The sequence below is a fragment of the Mus caroli genome, chromosome 1 (genome assembly GCF_900094665.2).
Source record: "Mus caroli chromosome 1, CAROLI_EIJ_v1.1, whole genome shotgun sequence".
Taxonomy (NCBI): domain Eukaryota; kingdom Metazoa; phylum Chordata; class Mammalia; order Rodentia; family Muridae; genus Mus; species Mus caroli.
Genome location: NC_034570.1, coordinates 62,090,466 through 62,111,578, shown reverse-complemented (window position 1 = coordinate 62,111,578; position 21,113 = coordinate 62,090,466). Strand labels below are relative to the sequence as shown.

General features: G+C 35.6%; 1 protein-coding gene and 1 non-coding gene across 7 annotated transcripts in view; both read left to right on the top strand.

Annotated features, from left to right (window-relative positions):
• Positions 1 to 21,113, top strand: part of Erbb4 (erb-b2 receptor tyrosine kinase 4) — a 1,013,423-nt gene that overhangs the window by 679,372 nt on the left and 312,938 nt on the right. For all 6 annotated transcript variants that reach the window (XM_021186126.2, XM_021185960.2, XM_021186207.2 and 3 more), the window contains exon 5: positions 15,577 to 15,642. In XM_021186126.2, the coding sequence (XP_021041785.1) occupies positions 15,577 to 15,642 (66 nt within the window). The remainder of the gene's footprint in view (positions 1 to 15,576; positions 15,643 to 21,113) is intronic.
• On the top strand, positions 556 to 687 carry LOC115032532. The gene has a single exon (XR_003838187.1). It is a non-coding gene; the product is annotated as a U6atac minor spliceosomal RNA (small nuclear RNA).

The following is a 21,113-nucleotide window of genomic DNA, read 5'->3' as shown; positions in this document are numbered from 1 at the left end:
CTCTCTCTCTCTCTCTCTCTCTCTCCCTCTCTCCTCTTTCTAAACTACTTCCTTCCCAGTATTTTCAGCAGAGATGGAAGGGAGCCTCCTCGCTACCTTAGAGAGTAGTGACAGGGACTGTCCTATCTCTTCAGGGATGTGGATGCAGCTGAATCAGGAGAGCAAGCTGCTAACCCACTAAAGGAGCTTTTGAACCTAAATTGTTGTTGGTAGCTCTGTGAGGCACTTATTTAATTCTCCTGCCTGGAAAGAACAAATTATGTTTTATTTAGGGGTGATTCTCTTGCCAATTGAAGGTGCTCTTTTAAGTAGTGAAGAAAAAAGTGGAGAGGAAATTATGCAGTGACATTTCTCTTAAAGTTCTATTTAGAATACAAGTAAAGGAAATATATAAAAGGAATAACAGGAATGAATAAAAAAGCACAAAAGAAAAACTACCTCAGAAGTAGGTCCTCCAGTCAGCCATTCTTATTTTCCTGCTTCTTCATGCTTTATTAAACAAAGATTTTTAATCTAGGATTTTGTTCAAAAACATTTCCTATAGAATCAACTTGAGTGTTGTGTGAAAGGATAGAAAGTACCCCCACCCTCCACCCCTTGACAAGGATGGAAGAGACCCTTGGTCCTAAGAACACACATATTTTTAAGGCATTGCCATCTACTTTGTGGTTTCTAGAATTAATTTGAAGTCTGTAAATGAAGTAGTATATAACAATAAAGTAGGCATCTAAATACATGACAGTGTGTGTTTTCCAGAGGTTAAAAAAAATGTCTTTATAAGGAAAACTACATCAATAAACACTAACAACCATCTCATTTGCAGTTCTCAATTTCATTAAATCTCAAATAGCTCATTGGAAATATTGCCATTTATTTGTAATAGCATTCAAACAATGTGTAAAGATTTCTATAGTGGACAACAGGGATCTGCCTACTTCTGTTCAGTGGGAAATATTAATATTAATGGATAATCATTCAGTTTATTTCATTTTTATGAAATAAAATCAGTTAAATAAATCTATAACGAAATACACATGTACATTTTGGGACAGAGAATGGTTTCAAAACAAGGACACATTTCTTTTTTTTTAATATATATTTTTATTAGGTATTTTCCTCATTTACATTTCCAACGCTATCCCAAAAGTCCCCCATACCCTCTCCCCACTCCCCTACCCACCCACTCCCACTTTTTGGCCCTGGCATTCCCCTGTACTGGGGCATATAAAGTTTGTGTGTCCAATGGGCCTCTCTTTCCAGTGATGGCCGACTAGGCCATCTTTTGATACATATGCAGCTAGAGTCAAGAGNTCCGGGGTACTGGTTAGTTCATATTGTTGTTCCACCTATAGGGTTGCAGATCCCTTTAGCTCCTGGGTACTTTCTCTAGCTCCTCCATTAGGGGCCCTGTGATCCATCCAATAGCTGACTGTGAGCATCCACTTCTGTGTTTGCTAGGCCCCAACATAGTCTCACAAGAGACAGCTATATGAGGAAGGACACATTTCTAATGTTCTCGACATTCACATGGGGCTTCTTTGTTTCTGGTTGTTTATGTTTTTTTTTTTTTTTNTCATTCATCACAAATATCACAGACTTTCACAAAGCTTCCCAGACTTTTTTTTTTTTTTTAGCTCTAGTTTATCTTTTAAGTGACTGAATAATTGTCTTTGTTAGGTCATAGCTGATAGTTTCTCTGCCTAATAAAATCCACTAAATGTCAGTACACAAATCCCACCATAAACCAGGTATTATGTTAGATAAAGCTTGTTTTTCTATGTACATTTCAATGTCTTTGGGACACTCACTTCTCCTTTATGTAAAGTATGGTTCTCTTCTTGGCTGTAGCACTAATTAAATACTTGATTATCTTGGCTGAGTGTTTGGTCTTGGAGCATATATCCTTGGGTTGACTCTTACACATATCTCTTCTTGTTTGATAAAAGTTATTAAACTTCCCTGGCCTAATCATGGCAATCTGCAGTAGTTTTTTCCTTAGGAGGTTTTCATGAGGACTACAATACCTGGAGTCATGCTTTTATATTACAGACTGAAAAGAAAAGCCATCCATGCTTCGACTTATTCCTCCCCAAATTATCTGATGATGATTATGATATTTATCTTTCAAATAATCACAGAGCTAAAGTTCCCATTTGTAAAACAAAAATTTGAACCTAATTTCAGGCAATTTGTTTCATATTGTTCTGTGTTTGAATAATCTGTAATAGGATGCTATAGTTATATAGTCAGCTTGAGAAATAATCACTTGTTTTTTTCTATAAACAATAACTCAATTTCTAGGTCTATCTAGCATTACAGCACGAAGAAATGCCACTGAAATAACTTGTTGGTGGAATCAGATTTGTAATGTATTATTAATACATTATCCCTGGGTTTCATATGTATATGAACTTTTCGTATATGAACTTCAAAGGTGATTTAATAAAAACATACCAGATGAAGACATTTTAGGTTTATTAGTTATTATAATTATCCCTGGTTCACTTTCTTTTAACCTCCATCAATTTTAAAATCACATTTTCATTCCTCAGGCTTGCAGTAGCCTTTTAGAAATGAGATGTGTTCATTAACTAACTATGGGCTGTTTGTACTTTAAGTGTGAGGACTTGGGCATAAAGAGTTAATGAGAGCAAGACAGGAACAGAGAGAGGGAGACGGACACACACACACACACACACACACACGACACATACAACACAGTCTCTTAACATCTAAGTCTTGGGGATGATAGAAAACTAGAAGGATGTATCATGAAGGGTGTGACATCTGTCCTCAGAAGGGCTTGTTTAATATAGTGCCATGGAACTACCTAATCTGTTCCAATTTGCTACTCATTTTTCTTTGTTATCTGTCTCAGGGATGTCTCATCTCCCCAACTGACTGCTACAGGCTAGCAATCTGTAACAAAAACTCCGTCTCAATCTCAGAGATAATAAAAAAGGGAGGCTACAAGATTAATGACCCACATCATAATTATAAAGCCTCAAACCACAGGCCTTATAAGGCATTTTAGAATTGAAGTCTTTCAGGGTTGAAGAAGCCATGTGGTTCCGTGCTGTGAAAATATCACTCTCTTAGTAAAGGAGATGCTGGTTTATTCAATGTAGGTATGCCACTGTGGTTTTAGCAGTGTTAGAAATGATAGTGAAGAAATGGTTTCTTCCCTTATGGAACTTAGAATAATTTTGTCTATCTTCATTATCCTATGATAATACCCAGATCATATTAATCCATAGAAAAGCAAGAGCTGTTCTTGGAGCCAGGTGAAAACAGAGGCTACTGATGCACAATATCGCACATCTGTCCCACAGGTACCTGCTCATGTCCATGATGAAGGAGAACCAGTCTACATTGATCTTTAAGAACTGACTACTTTTCATGAAAGTCATTATAAATAGAGAAATTCTCATAAATTCTTACCTTACACATTTTATATATAACTGATGTCTTTTCTCACTGAATCGAAACGTAGTCTCGTGCACATACAGACATATGTGCACACTCATGGACACACACATGTACCTGCATGTGCATGTACACACAATTACTAAGGTATAACAGTACATATTCATGAGTAATTACTAAAACGGTGGGAAGAGAATTCTTAGATCAGAGAGTTGATTCTTTCAGTTAGTTAATTTCAAATTAGTCAAAACTAATTTGGAATTGCTGATTCCACCAATCAGTAGGGAGAAAGAACAAAAGGTGACTTTCTTATAGGAAAAGACAGCTAGGGATGGAGAAATGGTATGAGAAAGACTTCAGAGAAAGATTTAACAAATGTCCATACAGGCAGTGCTTTGGATCCCATGGGATGTACTGGAATATGGGGTTTAATAACAAGTCTGTCAAATGCAACTCTATTTATGTACTAAGCTCCTGAGAAGTTTTAGTTCTTTAGGGATCTCAAACTGTTAACTAGCAACCTAACAAAGATAGAGCATCCTTTGGGCCTTGACTGTACTATCAGTGATACCATATCTTTCACACTCACGCAAACATTTCTCCAATGTGTGGGTTTATGTCTCCCTCTTTGGAAGTAGGCATAGCCTCTGGCTCCTTTCCATTCTCAGTGTAATTGTTCTGAAATACAGAAGACTGTTGAGTTCCAGGATCTGGAGTATTTCTCTTGATTCATGATTTAAGAAAGAGTCTTGCCTAGACTCTGGACTTCACACTTTATTCAAAATGTAGTGAAATCTTGTATGTACAGGCCAGCTCTGACAAAGCACTCCTTCCTTACAGTTTGATCTTTGTCACACAACTCATCACTTCCAGCCAATCATAAAGGATTTCATCTGTATGCAAATTTTTCACTCTATCTTCTTTAATACTCTTTAACAATGTGATAATTTGGGGGAACTAACATTGATGTCAAATATTTAAAAAATGTTGTTGCCCTTCATTATATCTAACATATCTGTGAAGCAGGTATTACCACCTGTCTTGCACAGGTTTTGTTTGTTTGTTTGTTTGTTTTGTTTTGTTCTTGTTTTTGTTTTAAATAAACTGTTAAGCAGGTCCTTGCTCAGTATCCAAACAATAGGAAATAGTATGAGTTAGAGGCAGACAAACCTGATTCCAATACGTACATCTTCCCTTTTTACCACCACTTAATTAAAGCTTGTGTCTTTTCTTCTGTCTTTATTTTCTCCTTATGTTTTATCAGCACTTACTTCTTTAAGTGTTTCACACTGGAAGAATGAATGACATGTAGAAGACTAGATGACAATTCTGTAAACTAGTTATGTCTTCAACGATATTTTAACTTCCCTAATTGTGGAAGTGATAGAATAACACATAATAGAATCAAAGCAATTGCCAATTAGAAATTTCAAAACAGGCAAACTTCCCCTTAAATTTTGACCACATGCTGAGTGTCCGAAAAGCTGATCTGTAATAAAAGAAATACTTCTGGCATCACAAAGATTGTTTTCTAGTTTCTCCCCTGTAAAGTTGAAAATCAAACAATATTATTTACGTTGTAATTTGGACAAACCTGAGGGGATTATGTGCTAAACTGTCTGTGATGTAGAATACAGAGAGTGTTCCATGCACGGTAACATTTTTGAAGTGGTGGAGTTTGAGGTGCTGATACTATCAACAATAGCATCAGCCTGATGTAAACATCTGTGCTTATTTAAAAAAAAACAAACTGTGATATGCAGAGTAAGGGTGAAGCACAGTAGGAGAGGTTAATTAACCTGTCTGTGAAATAACACAGCAAATGATAGGTGAAAATCGAAATGTTGGCACTTCTCATTGCAAGTGGATTTTGTATTTGATTGTATATGTGCTTATGTGGAATACTGGTTTAGAACTATATTTGTTTAGAACTATATTTGCCATTCAGTGTGATACTGTTCATTTGGATTCATTGTTTTATCTACCAAATTCTTGTGAAATCTGAATGGTTTACCACCATTAGGGATTTGTTACTCTTCTAGGGCTGTGCCATTTATGCACACAAGAAAGCATATTTCAAATTTTTAATCCACCTTCCTTGGTGATTAAAAGGTCAAATATGATAGATGTGTTCAGAGACCTTTGGCACATTGCAGGCACCAGCCCATCAGTTCAAGCCAGCCAGTGCATCAATCCTTTCATCAAGCTTTCTGATATATGTGCCACTCATCCAGAAATCTATACAACTGTTCCAGATCCCATTTAGTTCTTTCAAGGAGGAGATGTTGAAAGACATGCTCAAGTTCTTTCTGACGTCCAAAGCATTGCTTTACAAACTCAAAATCTTCTGAAAATATGCCTATAAATTAGTATTATTTTCTTAGTGCTCATTTTAATTAGTGATGTATATTAATCTCCTACATTACCAGAAAAAAAACATAAAGTAAAATAGGTAACTGAATTATATGTAACATAACTGAATTACATTACATATAATTGAAGACTTAGACATCCAACCATAAAGACTTGAATAAAACTAGTAGGAGATGCCCATGAAAGGACCATGCCATGGAGAAAAGCAGTAGGTAGGACCGTGGTGGCATGGAGGAGAGTGCTGAGTATTGTAGGATATTGAATACCCAAGTAAGGACCATTGCTTTTATTTTCAGAGGTAGAAGGCCAGCTGGTGATTCATGGTCTGATGGAGATTACAATGTCTATACTGACTACAGATCATAAGTAGGTCAGGGTATAAGTTAGGCCAACAATTAAGTTACCATCTTAATCCAAGTGTAAGATCTGAAAGGTAGCATTGTGGTAACTTACTAAGTTACTCTGTCCTGACTTCCATATGTACCTTGAATTCCTATCATTGCCATTCCTCTCCCAGACATATTTCTATTTGCAGGAGGCACTTAAGCAAAATGGAAAATCACAAACACCTTCAAAGTTTGTGCCACATTGACTTGATGAAAATTAGTTCTTCCAATAGATTCCCCTCCCTGCTGCTGTTCTAAAGAGAAATGGTGTACAGTGGTAGCCATTGACTGGAAGTCAGGTATTGAATCCCTGAAGAAGGAATGCATAGAACTGCAGACTAAGTATGATAGGTTTTATACTTCTATTTGAAATCTATCTTCATCATATGAGAATAAATGATATTCTAATTCATTGACTAAAGAATATAAATTTATCTAGTTTTTTCTTTAAAAAAGTCTAGTTTAACAACATTGACATTGAATATCTCTTTTAGAAATGTTTTACTTAAAGTATTTCAGTTGAATAACTCATTATTTAATTTACTGTGACATGAAATGAACTCTGAGCATTTGTGGGGATTTTTGGTTGGTTTTTTTTTTTTTTTGAATTCTTATTTTTTTCTATACCAAGTAGGTATAATCACCTAACACATTTTGATTATAGGAATGTATGAAAGATAAAATTTTTATTTAATAATTAACTTTCAATTTAAGAGGCATGATAGGAATTGGAAGGAGAAATTCAATTTCACATAATTCAATGACCCATCATAAGGCAGATGATAATAAGTGCATAAGTATCTGTGAAATGTTCAGCCATGTGAGTGTGTGTGTGTGTGTGTATGCGTATGTATGTATGTACGTATGTACCTATATATGTATAATTTCCTCTTCACTTCCAAAGCTCAGGGAGCATCCTGAAATCAAGTTCATAAAAACTGTAAGAGCCAAAGATCAGGGAAAACCAGGATGCATCTAACTTCTGAATATGCCAGAAACTCTATACTTATGAAGCCATAGCAAGTGTGGTTATTTTCGAATACACTGAGGTGGAGTAAATCATAAGACTCACTCATAGCTGATGAACTGTTGAGTGACAGTTGCCTGCTTTTAGTGGAGAATGAGTTTTCTTTTAGATTGTGATTGCTGACCAGCCAACCAAAGTGAGTGTGGATTCCTATACCTGTTGGTATATGGGAGACAAGATTGGACACTGTAAATTATATAAGAATTATATAAAAATTAGAGGCTATGGCTTAAAATGGGAAGATCTACAAAATCAACAAACATTAGGAAACAGAGTAGTGAGTTATTATAATCAAAATACATGCAGGAAATTATTAAATGATTGATAAAATACAATAAAATGAGATAAAAATAGAAAGAAAAAATACAATCAATTTTCATAACACATAATGTTGAAATAAATAATCAATATATATCAAAGTGTTCTCATATGAGTGAATAGAAGACACTCAAATCATAAAATGAGGCAACTTCAAATAATAGAAACATAATTAATTCATACAAGTTTCTGGAACACATTGTGATTTTACCACTCATTAGGATCTCCTGTGTATTTAAATTTGAAGAATATATGTCGATTTTACTTCTATAGGGGTAAAGAAAAATATTGAAATATTCTATAAATCAGAAAGACAACACAGGAATGTAAGACAGACTGCTAGATTTTTATTTTACCATGTATAAAGTTGAAGGAATAGAAATCCAGCATCTGACCACACTTAAAAACTAGAATATTAGTAAAAAAAAAATGTGGCCACGATGCTAATAGTGCATAGAGATACATGCCCAGCCACAAACATATATTGCACTCTGTCGCTTCAGAACCAGCAGTATGTGAATCTGTAGACTGTTTTGTGTAAACATGGTTTTCAGTGCCTTGAGCCTCAATGAAATAAACATCTCACACAGGTTGTTGCTAAGGCTATGCCCTGACTTTATGAAACTATAATCAAAAACCAATTGAGGACGAACTATATCATTTCAATCTCTCCAAGACTAAATCCAAATCCATGAATTCTTTGGCTAAGTCAAGCCCAGGTGTTTAGAGGTAGATATTAACATGATATAACCTCACACCACAGTTCTAATCCTCATGTAAAATAATCTCAATATACCCTACATTTTTGCTCCCCTAAGCAGAGTTGGTTCAGAATGCTGAAAATGAATTGAATAACTTAGTGAGTATGAATATCTCATTCCTTTTCCTTCAGCACTGGAGAAACAAGGCATTGGAACAAAACTCAGGAAGCACATTCTCTGAATTTCCAAATTCTCTCTATCATATATGTTTTATTAATAACAAGCACTGAAGCTATAATAGCCATGCCATTTTCTCTGCTGCTTTTAGGATACTGAGATCCCCTTTAAGCTGGGGGTTGACTTGTTCATCTTTCCTACAACAATAATAGAGACTGGTTCAACATAGACTTTCAATGAAGTTTCTTCTTTCATGTTTTGAATCGTATAATTTTTCTTTAGTTCTTTCCACAGTAAAAGTATTTTTAAGAGGTCAAGGTTTCTAGTTTTCTAAAGGACTAGGAAACAATCTGAGGATGTGCCTGCATTGCCGCTAGCTAAAGGCAGTTTGAGGACATAATCCTTTATGCCTGCCAGTGGCTTCATATTTTGTGACTCGTCAGGTGTCTAGCTGTATTACTTGCAGAGAACATTATGGGGTAGATATTGAATCCCATCTCTCCTGCCAGGCACTCACACAACAGGCAAAACTCATAGCATGAATTTATGACTCTTAAAGCATAAAAGATGTTCAAGGGCTCTAGTTACCTAAAGAACACATGAAAGCTACATTTCTAATAGCATCTGCTGGACCAGTATAAAAGATGAAAATCCTTAGTCACTTTTGCTATCTTCCATGATAAATCGTGCATCATCAAAGCAAATAGATTATGTGTGAATTAAAATAATCCTGGTGTAGGATAGTTTATTTTAATACACACACATGCATGTACACACACATGAAATAAAAGTGTTTTGAAATTTTTATTATTTCATATCTTTGGCTGACTAAAATGACAGAAGATATTAATTTAAATATTTGCTATCACTAAACTATTTTAAAAACATCAGATTTGTGTTTGTGTATGTGTGTGTATAATAATGGCATATTTATTATACAACTTTAGAAGAATTTTCACATTCTTCTATACTCATAGATTGCTCAGCTATCAGCAGAGAATCTTCATCCTGCATCAGATGGTAACAAATACAATGACCCACAAGCAGACAATATGCAGAGAGTAAAATCTTAGACTTAAATTAGATTTCTCCATCAGTTCCACCATTCAGAGCTTGGAGAATATATGAAAGAGGAGGCAAAAAGGATATAAGTACCAGAGGAGATGGAGGACATCGAGGAAGCAATACCCTATAAATCAACAGGATTGATGCACACATGAACTCACAGAGTTTGAGGCAGTACACACTGGACCAGCATTATATATATATATATATATATATATATATATATATATATATATTCTCTTCTTATACCAGAGGTCCTTTGTCCTTTGTGTGCCTATTGTTGCTTGCACTTTAGTGTTTAGGACTTTTATAGGATTCTTGTGTTTGAGAACAACTGGGTTTTCATTTCATGTGCCTTCTTTTGGGCTCTTCTTCAATTTATTTTTCTATCCTATTCTCATGTGTCATGTTTGTTTTATCTAATATATATTATTTTATTGTCCGTTATGACCCACTTTGTTTTCTAATAAGACAGAGGCAGGTGGATCTGTCAGAGAAGTGGAGAAGATGAGTAGAGGGAGGGGAAACTGTCATCAGATACATTATGTGAGAAGGAAATCTGTTTTCGATAAAGGCAGTAAATAAAACTTTGCTTCATCACAAAAATAAAATTATTAAACTAAATTGTGGTGAACAACCATGTATGCTTGAGATGGATAATGATAGGCTTTGAAAGCAGTGGTAAATTCATATAATTTTCCTCTTTATTCATTCTAGGATCTCACATAGTTTTCTCTTTAAAGAACTCATTTAAACACTATACTCCTTGGACTAGTTTGTAAAACTAGATCTTAATAAAGTACTAGGAATCAATATGACTTTTGGCTCTTTATTGCATCAGACTTCAGGACTGTGGAAAATTCTTGTACTCGGGAATAGAATGAAGGAATTGTGTTTCAAGTAAGATAGTGGAGTTGGGTGTTTCTTTGAGAGACAAACAGGGATCACTTAGAGAGGCTTCCCCTCTTCTCACCAAAAATTCCTAGCGATCTGTCTCCTTATAGACGTTGTGATGAAGGATCAACATGGTGTACACATAGCATTTTCTCATTTCACCAGATACTGCATAAGATTTCTCAGTGTGTCTGGGTCCTCTTCTAGGCTCTAAAACCATCATTAGTGGAACTGTTATAAAAGGTTTCATTAACAATGGTGTAGCTGTCTCATGGAGGCTATGCCAGTGCTCACAATCATCTATAGGATGGAACACAAGGCCCACAATGGAGGAGCTAGAGAAAGTACCCAAGGAGCTAAAGGGGTCTGCAACCCTATAGGTGGAACAACAATATGAACTAACCAGTACCCGTAGAGCTCGTGTCTCTAGCTGCATATGTAGCAGAAGATGGCCTAGTCGGCCACCACTGGGAAGAGAGGCCCCTTGGTCTAGAAAACTTTATATGCCCCCCTACAGGGGAACTCCAGAGCCAAGAAGTGGGAGTGAGTGGGTAGGGAGCATGGTGGGGGGAGGGGGAATGGCAATAGGGGACTTTTGGGATAGCATTTGAAATGTAAATGAAGGAAATATGTAATAAAAATTAAAACAAAACGAAACAAAACAAAAAAAGCAATGGTGTCCTGACAGCATGATACGATAGTGCATTGTGAAACAAACCTTGTATGAGCCAATATCTGACAGTCCTTAAGACCCACTCCACAAGTTGGAAACCATACACAACTGTACCTCGCTCAGGCGACCATGGATCAGAGACTTAATAGCTCAGAGATCTAGTGTACACCCTAGTATTACAGCTCTACTAAAATAATGCAGTAAATGCCTCCTAATAACATTTTCATGAGCTAAAGATCAGTACCGTCCTTAGCTACCAACAAAGAAGCTTGTTCCTGCAGTACACATAGGAACAAATAAAGAGACCCACAGACAGACATTGGGCATAGAGAGAGAAACCTCAGAGGACTGGTTCCTAAATTGGTTTTCTCCATCAAATTTCTCCTCTTAAACCAAACCAAACCAAAACAGCTAACCCATCAAACAAACAAAAAACCCTGAGAAAACAGAGAAAGTAAGAGCCTGAGGAGATAGCAGACACCATGAAAACAAGGCCCTCTAAACCAACAGGATTGACATACATCTAAACTCACAGAGACTGGGGCACAATATGTAGGGGCTGCAAATGCTTGTAGCAGTTTGTGTCATAGATCTGAAAGGAGACGTGGACAAAAGGCCTTATTGCAAACTCAGGAGTTATCTACAATTGATAACCACTTGCAAATGGAAATTTAGTCCTCTTGAAGGGAGTCTCACTGGGGAAAGAACTAAGGGTAAACTGGAAACCCATCAGTATACCATCAACAGACAGTTAACAAGCCCATCAGTATACCATCAACAGACAGTTAACAAGCCCATCAGTATACCATCAACAGACAGTTAACAAGCCCATCAGTATACCATCAACAGACAGTTAACAAGCCCATCAGTATACCATCAACAGACAGTTAACAAGCCCATCAGTATACTGTCAACAGAAAGTTAACTCAGCAGCAAGTTTGGAGGTTTCTTAGCTGGAGTTGTGACAGAGTTTGTTGTTGTTATTATTTAATTTTATGTTATTTTTCATTTTATTTTATTTATATATATTTTATCCCTTTTGCTCTGCAGGACTCTCTCTCTCTCTCTCTCTCTCTCTCTCTCTATATATATATATATATATATATATATATATATATATATATATGGAATGGGAGGTGGAGAGGAACTGAGAGAATTAGAGGGAAGCAAAACAGTAATTAGTGTTTATTATGTGAGAACAAAATCAATTTTCAATAAAAATAGACATAGAAATAAAAATGAAAGAGCATGTTTGAAAAAATCTATATTGAAATAACCCTATTTCTCTTTATAATGTAATTATTAGGAAGAAAAGTACAAGCATATGTAATAAAAAATTAAAATGTATTGAATTATTCTTTGACACATACAGAGGGAAACCTCTGAACTCAGGGAATCAAAGCTTTCCATTTCAAAACACGCCTAAGTTAATTTTGAAGTTCATAAAATTATAGTCCTGTCTGTTTTCATTCAATATTTTTACAGTTGATACTTTATCCAGTACCTAATATATAAGAAAATAGGGTTCATATGCAGTTCTTAAGAATAGAGAAAAGAAGGGGAGCTGGAAAGCAGTTTTATTGGTTAATTTCTTACCATGCTGAACTCATGGTTATTATAGAAACCCTTTACCACATTATATCTTTGATGGTTATATGTAATAGAAATTGTGGAAGTAAATGCAATTCGGATGCTTTGTTCTTATTTGGGGCTTTTGTTTTGTGCTGGTGTAATTGTTGTGTTTTGATACAAGGCTTCATGTAGCCCAGACTTGTGTCCAGAATCCACTGCCTATACATCAACTGGAAATATGCACCACCATATGAGGCTTTTGCACATACTTAAAACATTTAATTATATATACCTTCATATACTTGAGTTACCTACAAGAATCAAATCAGATAGAGGATAAATACATAGCAAATGGTTACTTCCAAAAGAAGTCTTGCAGCATCCTGGTCACATATGATTACACTAACTGCATTGCAATAACGTAGTGAAAATAATGTTGGTCTTTCCTTTAAAAACCACAGTGCAGTGTATTCTCTGGACAGATAGAGTAGAAGCTCTTCAATGATAGGAAAGCTCTTCAAGATAGGAGAGGCTGGCCCTCTGTAAAAGCAGACTTCAAGTAAGTAAACCTCCCTAGTGTGATAGTAGCTGGCACATGCAGTCCAGGCACAGTCTTAACTGTGGGTACCAGCAGCTTAGCTGTTACAAAGAGCACTGAGGATGCTAAAGATAGGCATTCCCAGAGAAGCTGCTGGTGGTAGCATCCTTTCCACAATTATACAGGATTTTGATAAATACTGATATATACATGAAGTCAACCAATTGACATTTCATAATGAGAAGGTAAACAAGATGAAATTATTAACATCACTTTGAGTGTATACTATATAACATGTTTCAAAATAGTAGAGCTATGTAATGATTGTATGACAAAAACTGCAGACATTATTTTCAGTGACATTTCACTCTTAAACGTTTAAATGTGCGGGGCGGTGGTGGTGCACACCTTTAATCCCAGCACTTGGGAGGCAGAGGCAGGTGGATTTCTGAGTTCGAGGCCAGCCTGGTCTACAGAGTGAGTTCCAGGACAGCCAGGGCTATACAGAGAAACCCTGTCTCAACCCCCCCAAAAAAGTTTAAATGTATTTTGAATATATAAATAAACAATGTCCATATTTATGTATGTAACATACTGATTTTGGAAACAAATCTTAGGTTAGTAATTGAAACTTCAAAAGAAAATTTTCAACTCAACCAGAAGTAAATAGAATACTAAAGTGACTGTTTCTGATTATGTTTGGTGTCATTTTTTTCTATTTCCCTTTAATTTTTATATTTTAAATGAGTAACATTCTATCTATGAAGAGTAAAAGTTAAATATTTTATTATTCCAAACACAATTAAAGAAGTCATTGTTTAAATGGTAGATTATTCTCTACTCTAGATAGCTTCAATTAAAAGTGGATCTTCAATCCACTTAATGAATCAATATAAAAAATCCTTAGTGAATTCATTAAAAGGCTTCATCTACTTTCTCATAAAAAAATTGTCCTCAAAAAATTTTTCATTTCTTATTCTGACTCAAAGTCCTTTCTAATTTCTGCTGGTCCAAATAAGATTTATTTAGGTTTATTAATTTGCAACAAAGGAACTCCAGTAAATTTTTAATAATAATAATCATTATCACTGATTAAAATTATATTGTTTGGTCCAGATGGAATTCTTTTCCTGGAAGCAAGAATGAGTTTGCATTGTGAGAATGTAATGTGTTTAGACCCAAACAGGCAGATGGCAGAATGACAGACTACCACACACTTATGATGTCAGTAGCTGTATCTCACCAACGCTTGCTTTAAATAAACTCTGTTGCCAAAAGAATCCCCATACTTTTCAAAAGATAACTAGACTTGAGAGTCTAAACATTATGTGAGGTTGGATATGGTTCTTTTTCATTTCCAAAAATAGACTCCCATGTAGTCTAAGTTTCAGGCAAAGGAAGGATCTGTCAGGTGTAGTCTATCAGTGAGAATTGTTGATCTTTGTAGATTTCCTGGCCACTCTCATTAGACAGGGAAAACTGGTAAGTAGTAACAGTTCTCTGTTAAGGATTTTAGAAGTGTGCTTCAAGGGAGGACTATCATATTTGGTGTAACTAATATTTTTAAGATGTAGTTATCCTAGTTAAAGACGTTAAATTTGTAGTTAATGATATAAAATTAACAAGATTCTTAAAAAACTATCTTATAAAGGCTTTAGTCTTTAATAGCTTTTCATGGATGCTTAATTTTCAAGGGAAGTCAGTGTTACACTGAGGTTTGGAGTGAAATTCAGAAATAAGTTTCAAGGGAAGTCCTTTCACGTGGTTTCCTCAGTTTATGTGCCTCTTTTATGTATTCCTGGAAATCTCTGTGTGGAACAGCTATGTCCACTGAGGCAAACACATATAGATGAAACTTTGACCCTAATTCTTATAGAATTCCATCTGAAAAGTGAGACAACAACATCTTAGACATACATATTAAACAGCTGACATTAAGCTTCCTTAAACTTTGCACTTTTTATCACCTTGATTTTGCCTCTAATCCTGATGCTTTATGATTCGCTTGACTATATGTTCTTGTTCTCATAGACCTCTGCTTCTTTCTTCAAACTATTATTCCTTAATTTTTAGTGGTGGTTGTGAGTTTTAGAAGCTATTTTAAGTAGAATAGATTAATAAAACAGCAATGCCCAATAATCAAAGTGAAAGCATATTACTATTTACTTATTTAAAAGATGACATCTTGATTTATTTCCTTTTCATGTAAAATGTAAGACCATTTCACGTATCAGGACACTGTGGTTCAGTTTCTGATACAAAGGACATTCAGATTTGGGCACATAGATGAATATATTTGGGGTTTATATTTCAATTCTATCACAACATAAAAGCCTCATCCTATACAAGAGTATTTCATTAAAAAGGTACAAGAGTGAAAAGATATAGTGAACTTGAACTTTCCCGTTCTTCTTCCTTCTGTGCAGGTGGAAGATGCCATAAGTCTTGCACTGGCCGATGCTGGGGACCCACAGAAAATCACTGCCAGACCTGTAAGTTTGCAATAGTATATGGTTTGAAAACATCAGTAGTTTATGATGGAATCTCCTCACAATTCTGATCACCTGCGGTGTGAAATGAGCTTCATTTGCTTCCATCAGAATAAGCTATTAATATATTGCTTTCAAACGAAACAGTACATAATTGCTTCTCTTATTTCTTTGTGGTTTCTCATTTAATGACCTCCATTGCACATTTGTCATGACATTTTTCTCTGACTTTGAAGTCTGTGTATCAGTAAAATTAGGAGATTCAAAGGCATAAAAATTTATATTAAATCAATTTCAAATACAGTGGAACTGAATTAAATTTTCCAAGTATTTATATTGTCATTCATGGATTACAAAAATAAAACTGCAAGAAGGAACTTGTACCTGTTTGTTAAAAGCCCTGAATATGGCACACACTTGTAGGCTACATGGCTAATGTGTTTACTATCACTACGGTTACCAACAAACTTACTCCTAGATTATGCTTCCTTTTAACATTCAATTTCAGTGTGTGTTTGTTAGTATGTGCACACTATTGTAAACAGTAGGTTCTTGACTCAGTCTTTAACTAATAGGAGCAGTAACTGTCATCATTGACAAGACATGGGAAACAAAGAGTGCCACTGCAAAGGTCAAGGGCTGGGAATGAGCATTGTTCTTGGAGTCTTTGCTGTGTATGCATGAAACCTTGGCTAGATCCCCAGCCCTAAACACATATACAATACCTTTAGCATTCTTAAATTTTTACTATACTCAAAATATACATGATATTTCATCAATCTTGTGAATAAATAATTTCTCTTATATTTGACAATAAAGCTCTATGCAAGTGATAAACTCCTGCCATGCATTAAAAGCCAACATTTAAAAAAAATAAGGAACAGGTTGGTGATAACATGAAATGCACATTTTGATATCATAGAAAACAAAAATATTGACAATTTAAAACAGGCAAATATTGTTCAATGTCATCATTTTAGATAAAATTTTGAAGAGTTCACATTTATCTCAGTTCATGACATTGTTTTAATAAAGAAATAATAAAATAAATTATTATAGCATAAGCCAATTTTGATAGCATAAGCCAGCAATGGTAGGTGTACAGAAAGAATAACCCTCAAAGGTAAAATATTTTTAAATTTATTAAATTATGTATATTTTAATATTCAAATTGAAGAAATATAAACAGAATCACATAAAATTGTCAGCCATCCATTGGTATTCACCATAAAATTCAGAAAATAATTTCTATAGATAAAAAATGCATGACTAAATGTCTTTCCCATTTTCACTCAGAACCGCTTATTATGTTATCTATGTGTTCATTAGCTTTCTTTTACTGTAAGACATATCTGTAAAATGATAAATTTGTAAGGATAAAAGTTGATTCTGGCATGCAGCTTTGAATGTTTTGGCCATGGAGTGATTGGTTCTGTTAACCATGGGCATGTTGCCAGCTAGCATCCACAGCATGGAGAATCTGGGTGAGAAAATCTGATGAGATGTTGAAGAGTAGTTAAATACAGAAAGAGGTCATAAGTGAATATTAGCCCAGAAACCTAGAATACCCAAGATACAATTTCCAAAAACACAAGAAAATCGAGAAGAAAGACCAATCCGTGGATCTTTCATTCCTCCCTAGAATAGGGAATAAATTGCCTATGGAAGGAGTTGCAGAGACAAAGTTTGGAGCTAGACAAAAGGATGGACCATCCAGAGACTGCTCCATGCGGGGGTCCATCCCATAATCAGCCACCAAATGCAGACACTATTCCATATGCCAGCAAGATTTTGCTGAAAAGACCCTAATATAGCTGTCTCTTGTGAGACTATGCCAGTGTCTGGCAAACACAGAAGTGGATGCTCACAGTCAGCTATTGGATGGAACACAGGGCGCCCAAAGGAGGAGCTAGAGAAAATACCCAAGGAGCTGAAGGGGTCTGCAACCCTATAGGTGGAACAACAATATAAACTAATCGGTAACCCGAGAGCTCGTGTCTCTAGCTGCATATGTATCAGAAGATCGTCTAGACGGCCATCATTGGGAAGAGAGGCCCCTTGGTCTAGCAAACTTTATATGCCCCAGTACATGGGAATGGCAGGGCCAAGAAGTAGGAGTGGTTGGGTAGGGGAGCAGGGCAGGGTGAGGAGGGTATAGGCGATTTTAGGGCTAGCATTTGAAATGTAAATGAAGAAAATATCTAATAAAAAAAAAAGAGGTCATGGTTAAATCATCCTCATGAGGAGTACCCTCCTAGTACTAGAAACTGTCCCCACAGCCCTCACTTTTTATAGTGTCCACTGTTTTCAAATGATACTGTGAGTTCGGGACCATGTTATTAATACTATAAGTTTTAGAACATATTCAATACAAACTATAGTGTACATTTAACTTTATTTTTCACTTGTAACATCTGTTTGATCTATACATTCAAAGGTAGATCATCTAAAAATGGATAATATGTTAAGTCCTTCATATTCTGATTCTCTATGAATTTTATGAATTTATCACTTTCTAATACATGAATTTCTTTTTTAAAGAATCTACAGCTTCTTGGATGTAGGGATTTGAGTGTATTGTTTTGTTCTGGTTTCAGGACTCCATAAATCATTCCTGCACTTATATTATCTCTACCCTGCACTCACTTTCCTCCTACTGCCCGTGTGTTCCTGAGAGCTCCTTGAATTCATGACCTCTCTTTAAGTATTGTTTTATACATTATATGTACACAAACACACATAAACACACACAAAAACATATTTATATAGCCTTTGCATGCATTTAGTGTTGCTCATATATGAATTTCCTTGAGGTTGATCACTTGGAAATAGGTAATCCTTGAGGGTTTATCCTTGGAGAGTCTGTCAATCTATCTGTAGATTACCTTTAACTCTCTAGGATTGGAGTCCTATGAAAATTCCCCCACCCATGATAGCATGTCAACTTGTGTTACTGACATTGACATTATGTGGGTCTTACATAGGCAACCATATTTTTGAGATTTTTGTGGGTACACTTTTCCTATCATGCATAGATGACACTACCTCACAGACTATGCCCTCACCTTCTGACTCTTAGAAGTTAATCACCCTCATTTACAATATTCTCTGGGTCTTCATAGCAGTGCTTGTATTGTAAAAGTATCAAGTGAAATTCACAGCCAATTGTCTGCATTTTACAGTTGTGGATATATAAAATGGTCTCTGGTGCAAAAAGAAGCATCTTTGATGAATGAGAGCTACAATTACATGTTGGTGAAATGATAAGAATTTAGAACACAGGAATTATACTTTAGGAAAAGACATCTGTAGAGTCTCTTGTACACTCGACCATACCAGTCGATGAAATTGTTGGCTAGAATTCCAGTACCAGGTTTGAATTCCTTCCTAATGATGACTTACCTTCAACTAAACAGCTGTTGGTTACCCCTAAGATATAACTGCCACTATTGTACCTTAAGGATTTATTGTCATGCTTGTTCTTGTCCTGGTTTGGAGGTTTTTCTGTTGTGTAGTTCTTTTCTTTTCTTTCTTGAAGCCTGCATAACATCTCTACATAATGTGGGAGACAGTCATTCATATACCTTATGTACAATGGGAGATCAATTCCTTCAGATCTTGTGTTGAAATTTGTGATGTCTTCAACAATAAGATTTTCATTTTCAAGTTCTGTTAGACAGCCAAGAGCTATTCAATATCCCTTATTACTTGGGGAGGCTCTTAAGCACTCTGAGCCAACCATTCTGAGGGAGATTTTTTTATGCATGGCACTAAGGATTTTGTTAGGTAACACAGGCTATTGTGGGGCGTATTATCAACCAAACAAGCATAATTTCATTAAAACTATACACATAGACAGATGACAGACAGACAGACATGCACATACACACATACACACACACACACACACACACACACACACACACACTACACATCTCCTTATGTCTATTCAAAATTTGTCAGTATTATTTATGTCCACTTCCTCAGACTCCCTCTATAATGCTCTGTCTTCCTCTGTCTCAATTAAATTTCCTCTTGATTTCCCTACTGCTTTCTTTAACCATGTGTACTTATTCTCCACTCTTTAGAGCTCTTTCAACCTGACCTGTTTTGTCCATTCATATAAGCATGAATTTCCATAGTATTACTTCTTAGAAGTGGCATTTCTATGTGGTCACTGGCTTATATGTTTGCACATTGGTAGAGATCACCAACACAGAATCACATTTTTGGCAACAATTACTACTGCCAGGGTAAATATGTGCCAGTGCACACTTTTCTATTCCTTGACTAAACAGCACATTCACAACAGTTTTTAGCTCTTACTAAATAATTAGTATAGAAAAACAAACCCACAAGTGGTTGTAGATGTCAATGAACTCACTTAATAGAAACAATATTCTATAGCAGGGATTTTTTAACAAGAATTTTAAACCAGATTCGAAACTAAAACTGTGTTCCTATGGGAAATACAGTATTTGGTGACAGTATAAAAGAATTCCAAAGCTAATCACATGGTGCTGGGTTGGTGCTGACCTGATATCTAAGATTATCAAGAATTGATGCCAGACCTTATTATGATGCAATAGAGAGACATGGAAGTCGATAAAAACGCATAGGTACTCATGGGCTTTTCACAACAAATAGCTTCTGAATGCTGAGGACTGCAGACATGGATGGTCACACCCAGCTTTTTGAATGTAAGTGGTAAGGGTCAAAGCTCAGGTTTTCCTGTTTGTACAGCACATATATTTACCCATAATGAAACAGTCACAGCCCCACATTACCTTTTCAAAGGGTTTGCTATATTCTAGTGTAGTGGAAAAGAGAGACCTTACTAAGAAACCCACTACTCTACTGTTTATACAGAAAAATCACAAAATACAAGATGATTTGATTTAACTATTATTTCTGCATAGAAATTAAGGTCACTATCACTTTTCAGCCTTTTGGCTAAGAGCAATTTTAGAAATTAACCTCACAATAACATTATAATACAAATTCCACTTAACGGTGACCATATATTCTCCACATTCTATAAATTTATATATAAAGACCCAATGATTAACAATAGTATAATAATTGAAGGAAGTGTGTTGGAAGCAGTTTTTCATGATAAGTGAAAGAAATGATATGGGAGACAACTCTACAGCTCAGTCTAACCTGGAGATGTCCACAAAACATCTGCTGTCCAGAGCAAAGAATGAGAAACAGGACTGAGGAAAGTGAAGGCTGTTTGCCCTTGCCTTTCATGCAGATCCTTCTCCTCTTCCCTTGAGTTACTTACCAGATAAACTACTTATAAATATTTATAGAACAGAGCAAATTATATTTTGGAACTACGCAGACACATAAGTATAATAAGGCCCAAATTTTATAATTATAAAATTAATTTCAAGACAGGGAGGGGCACTTCGTACTCATCAAAGGTAAAATCCTCCAAGAGGAACTATCAATCCTGAATATCTATGCTC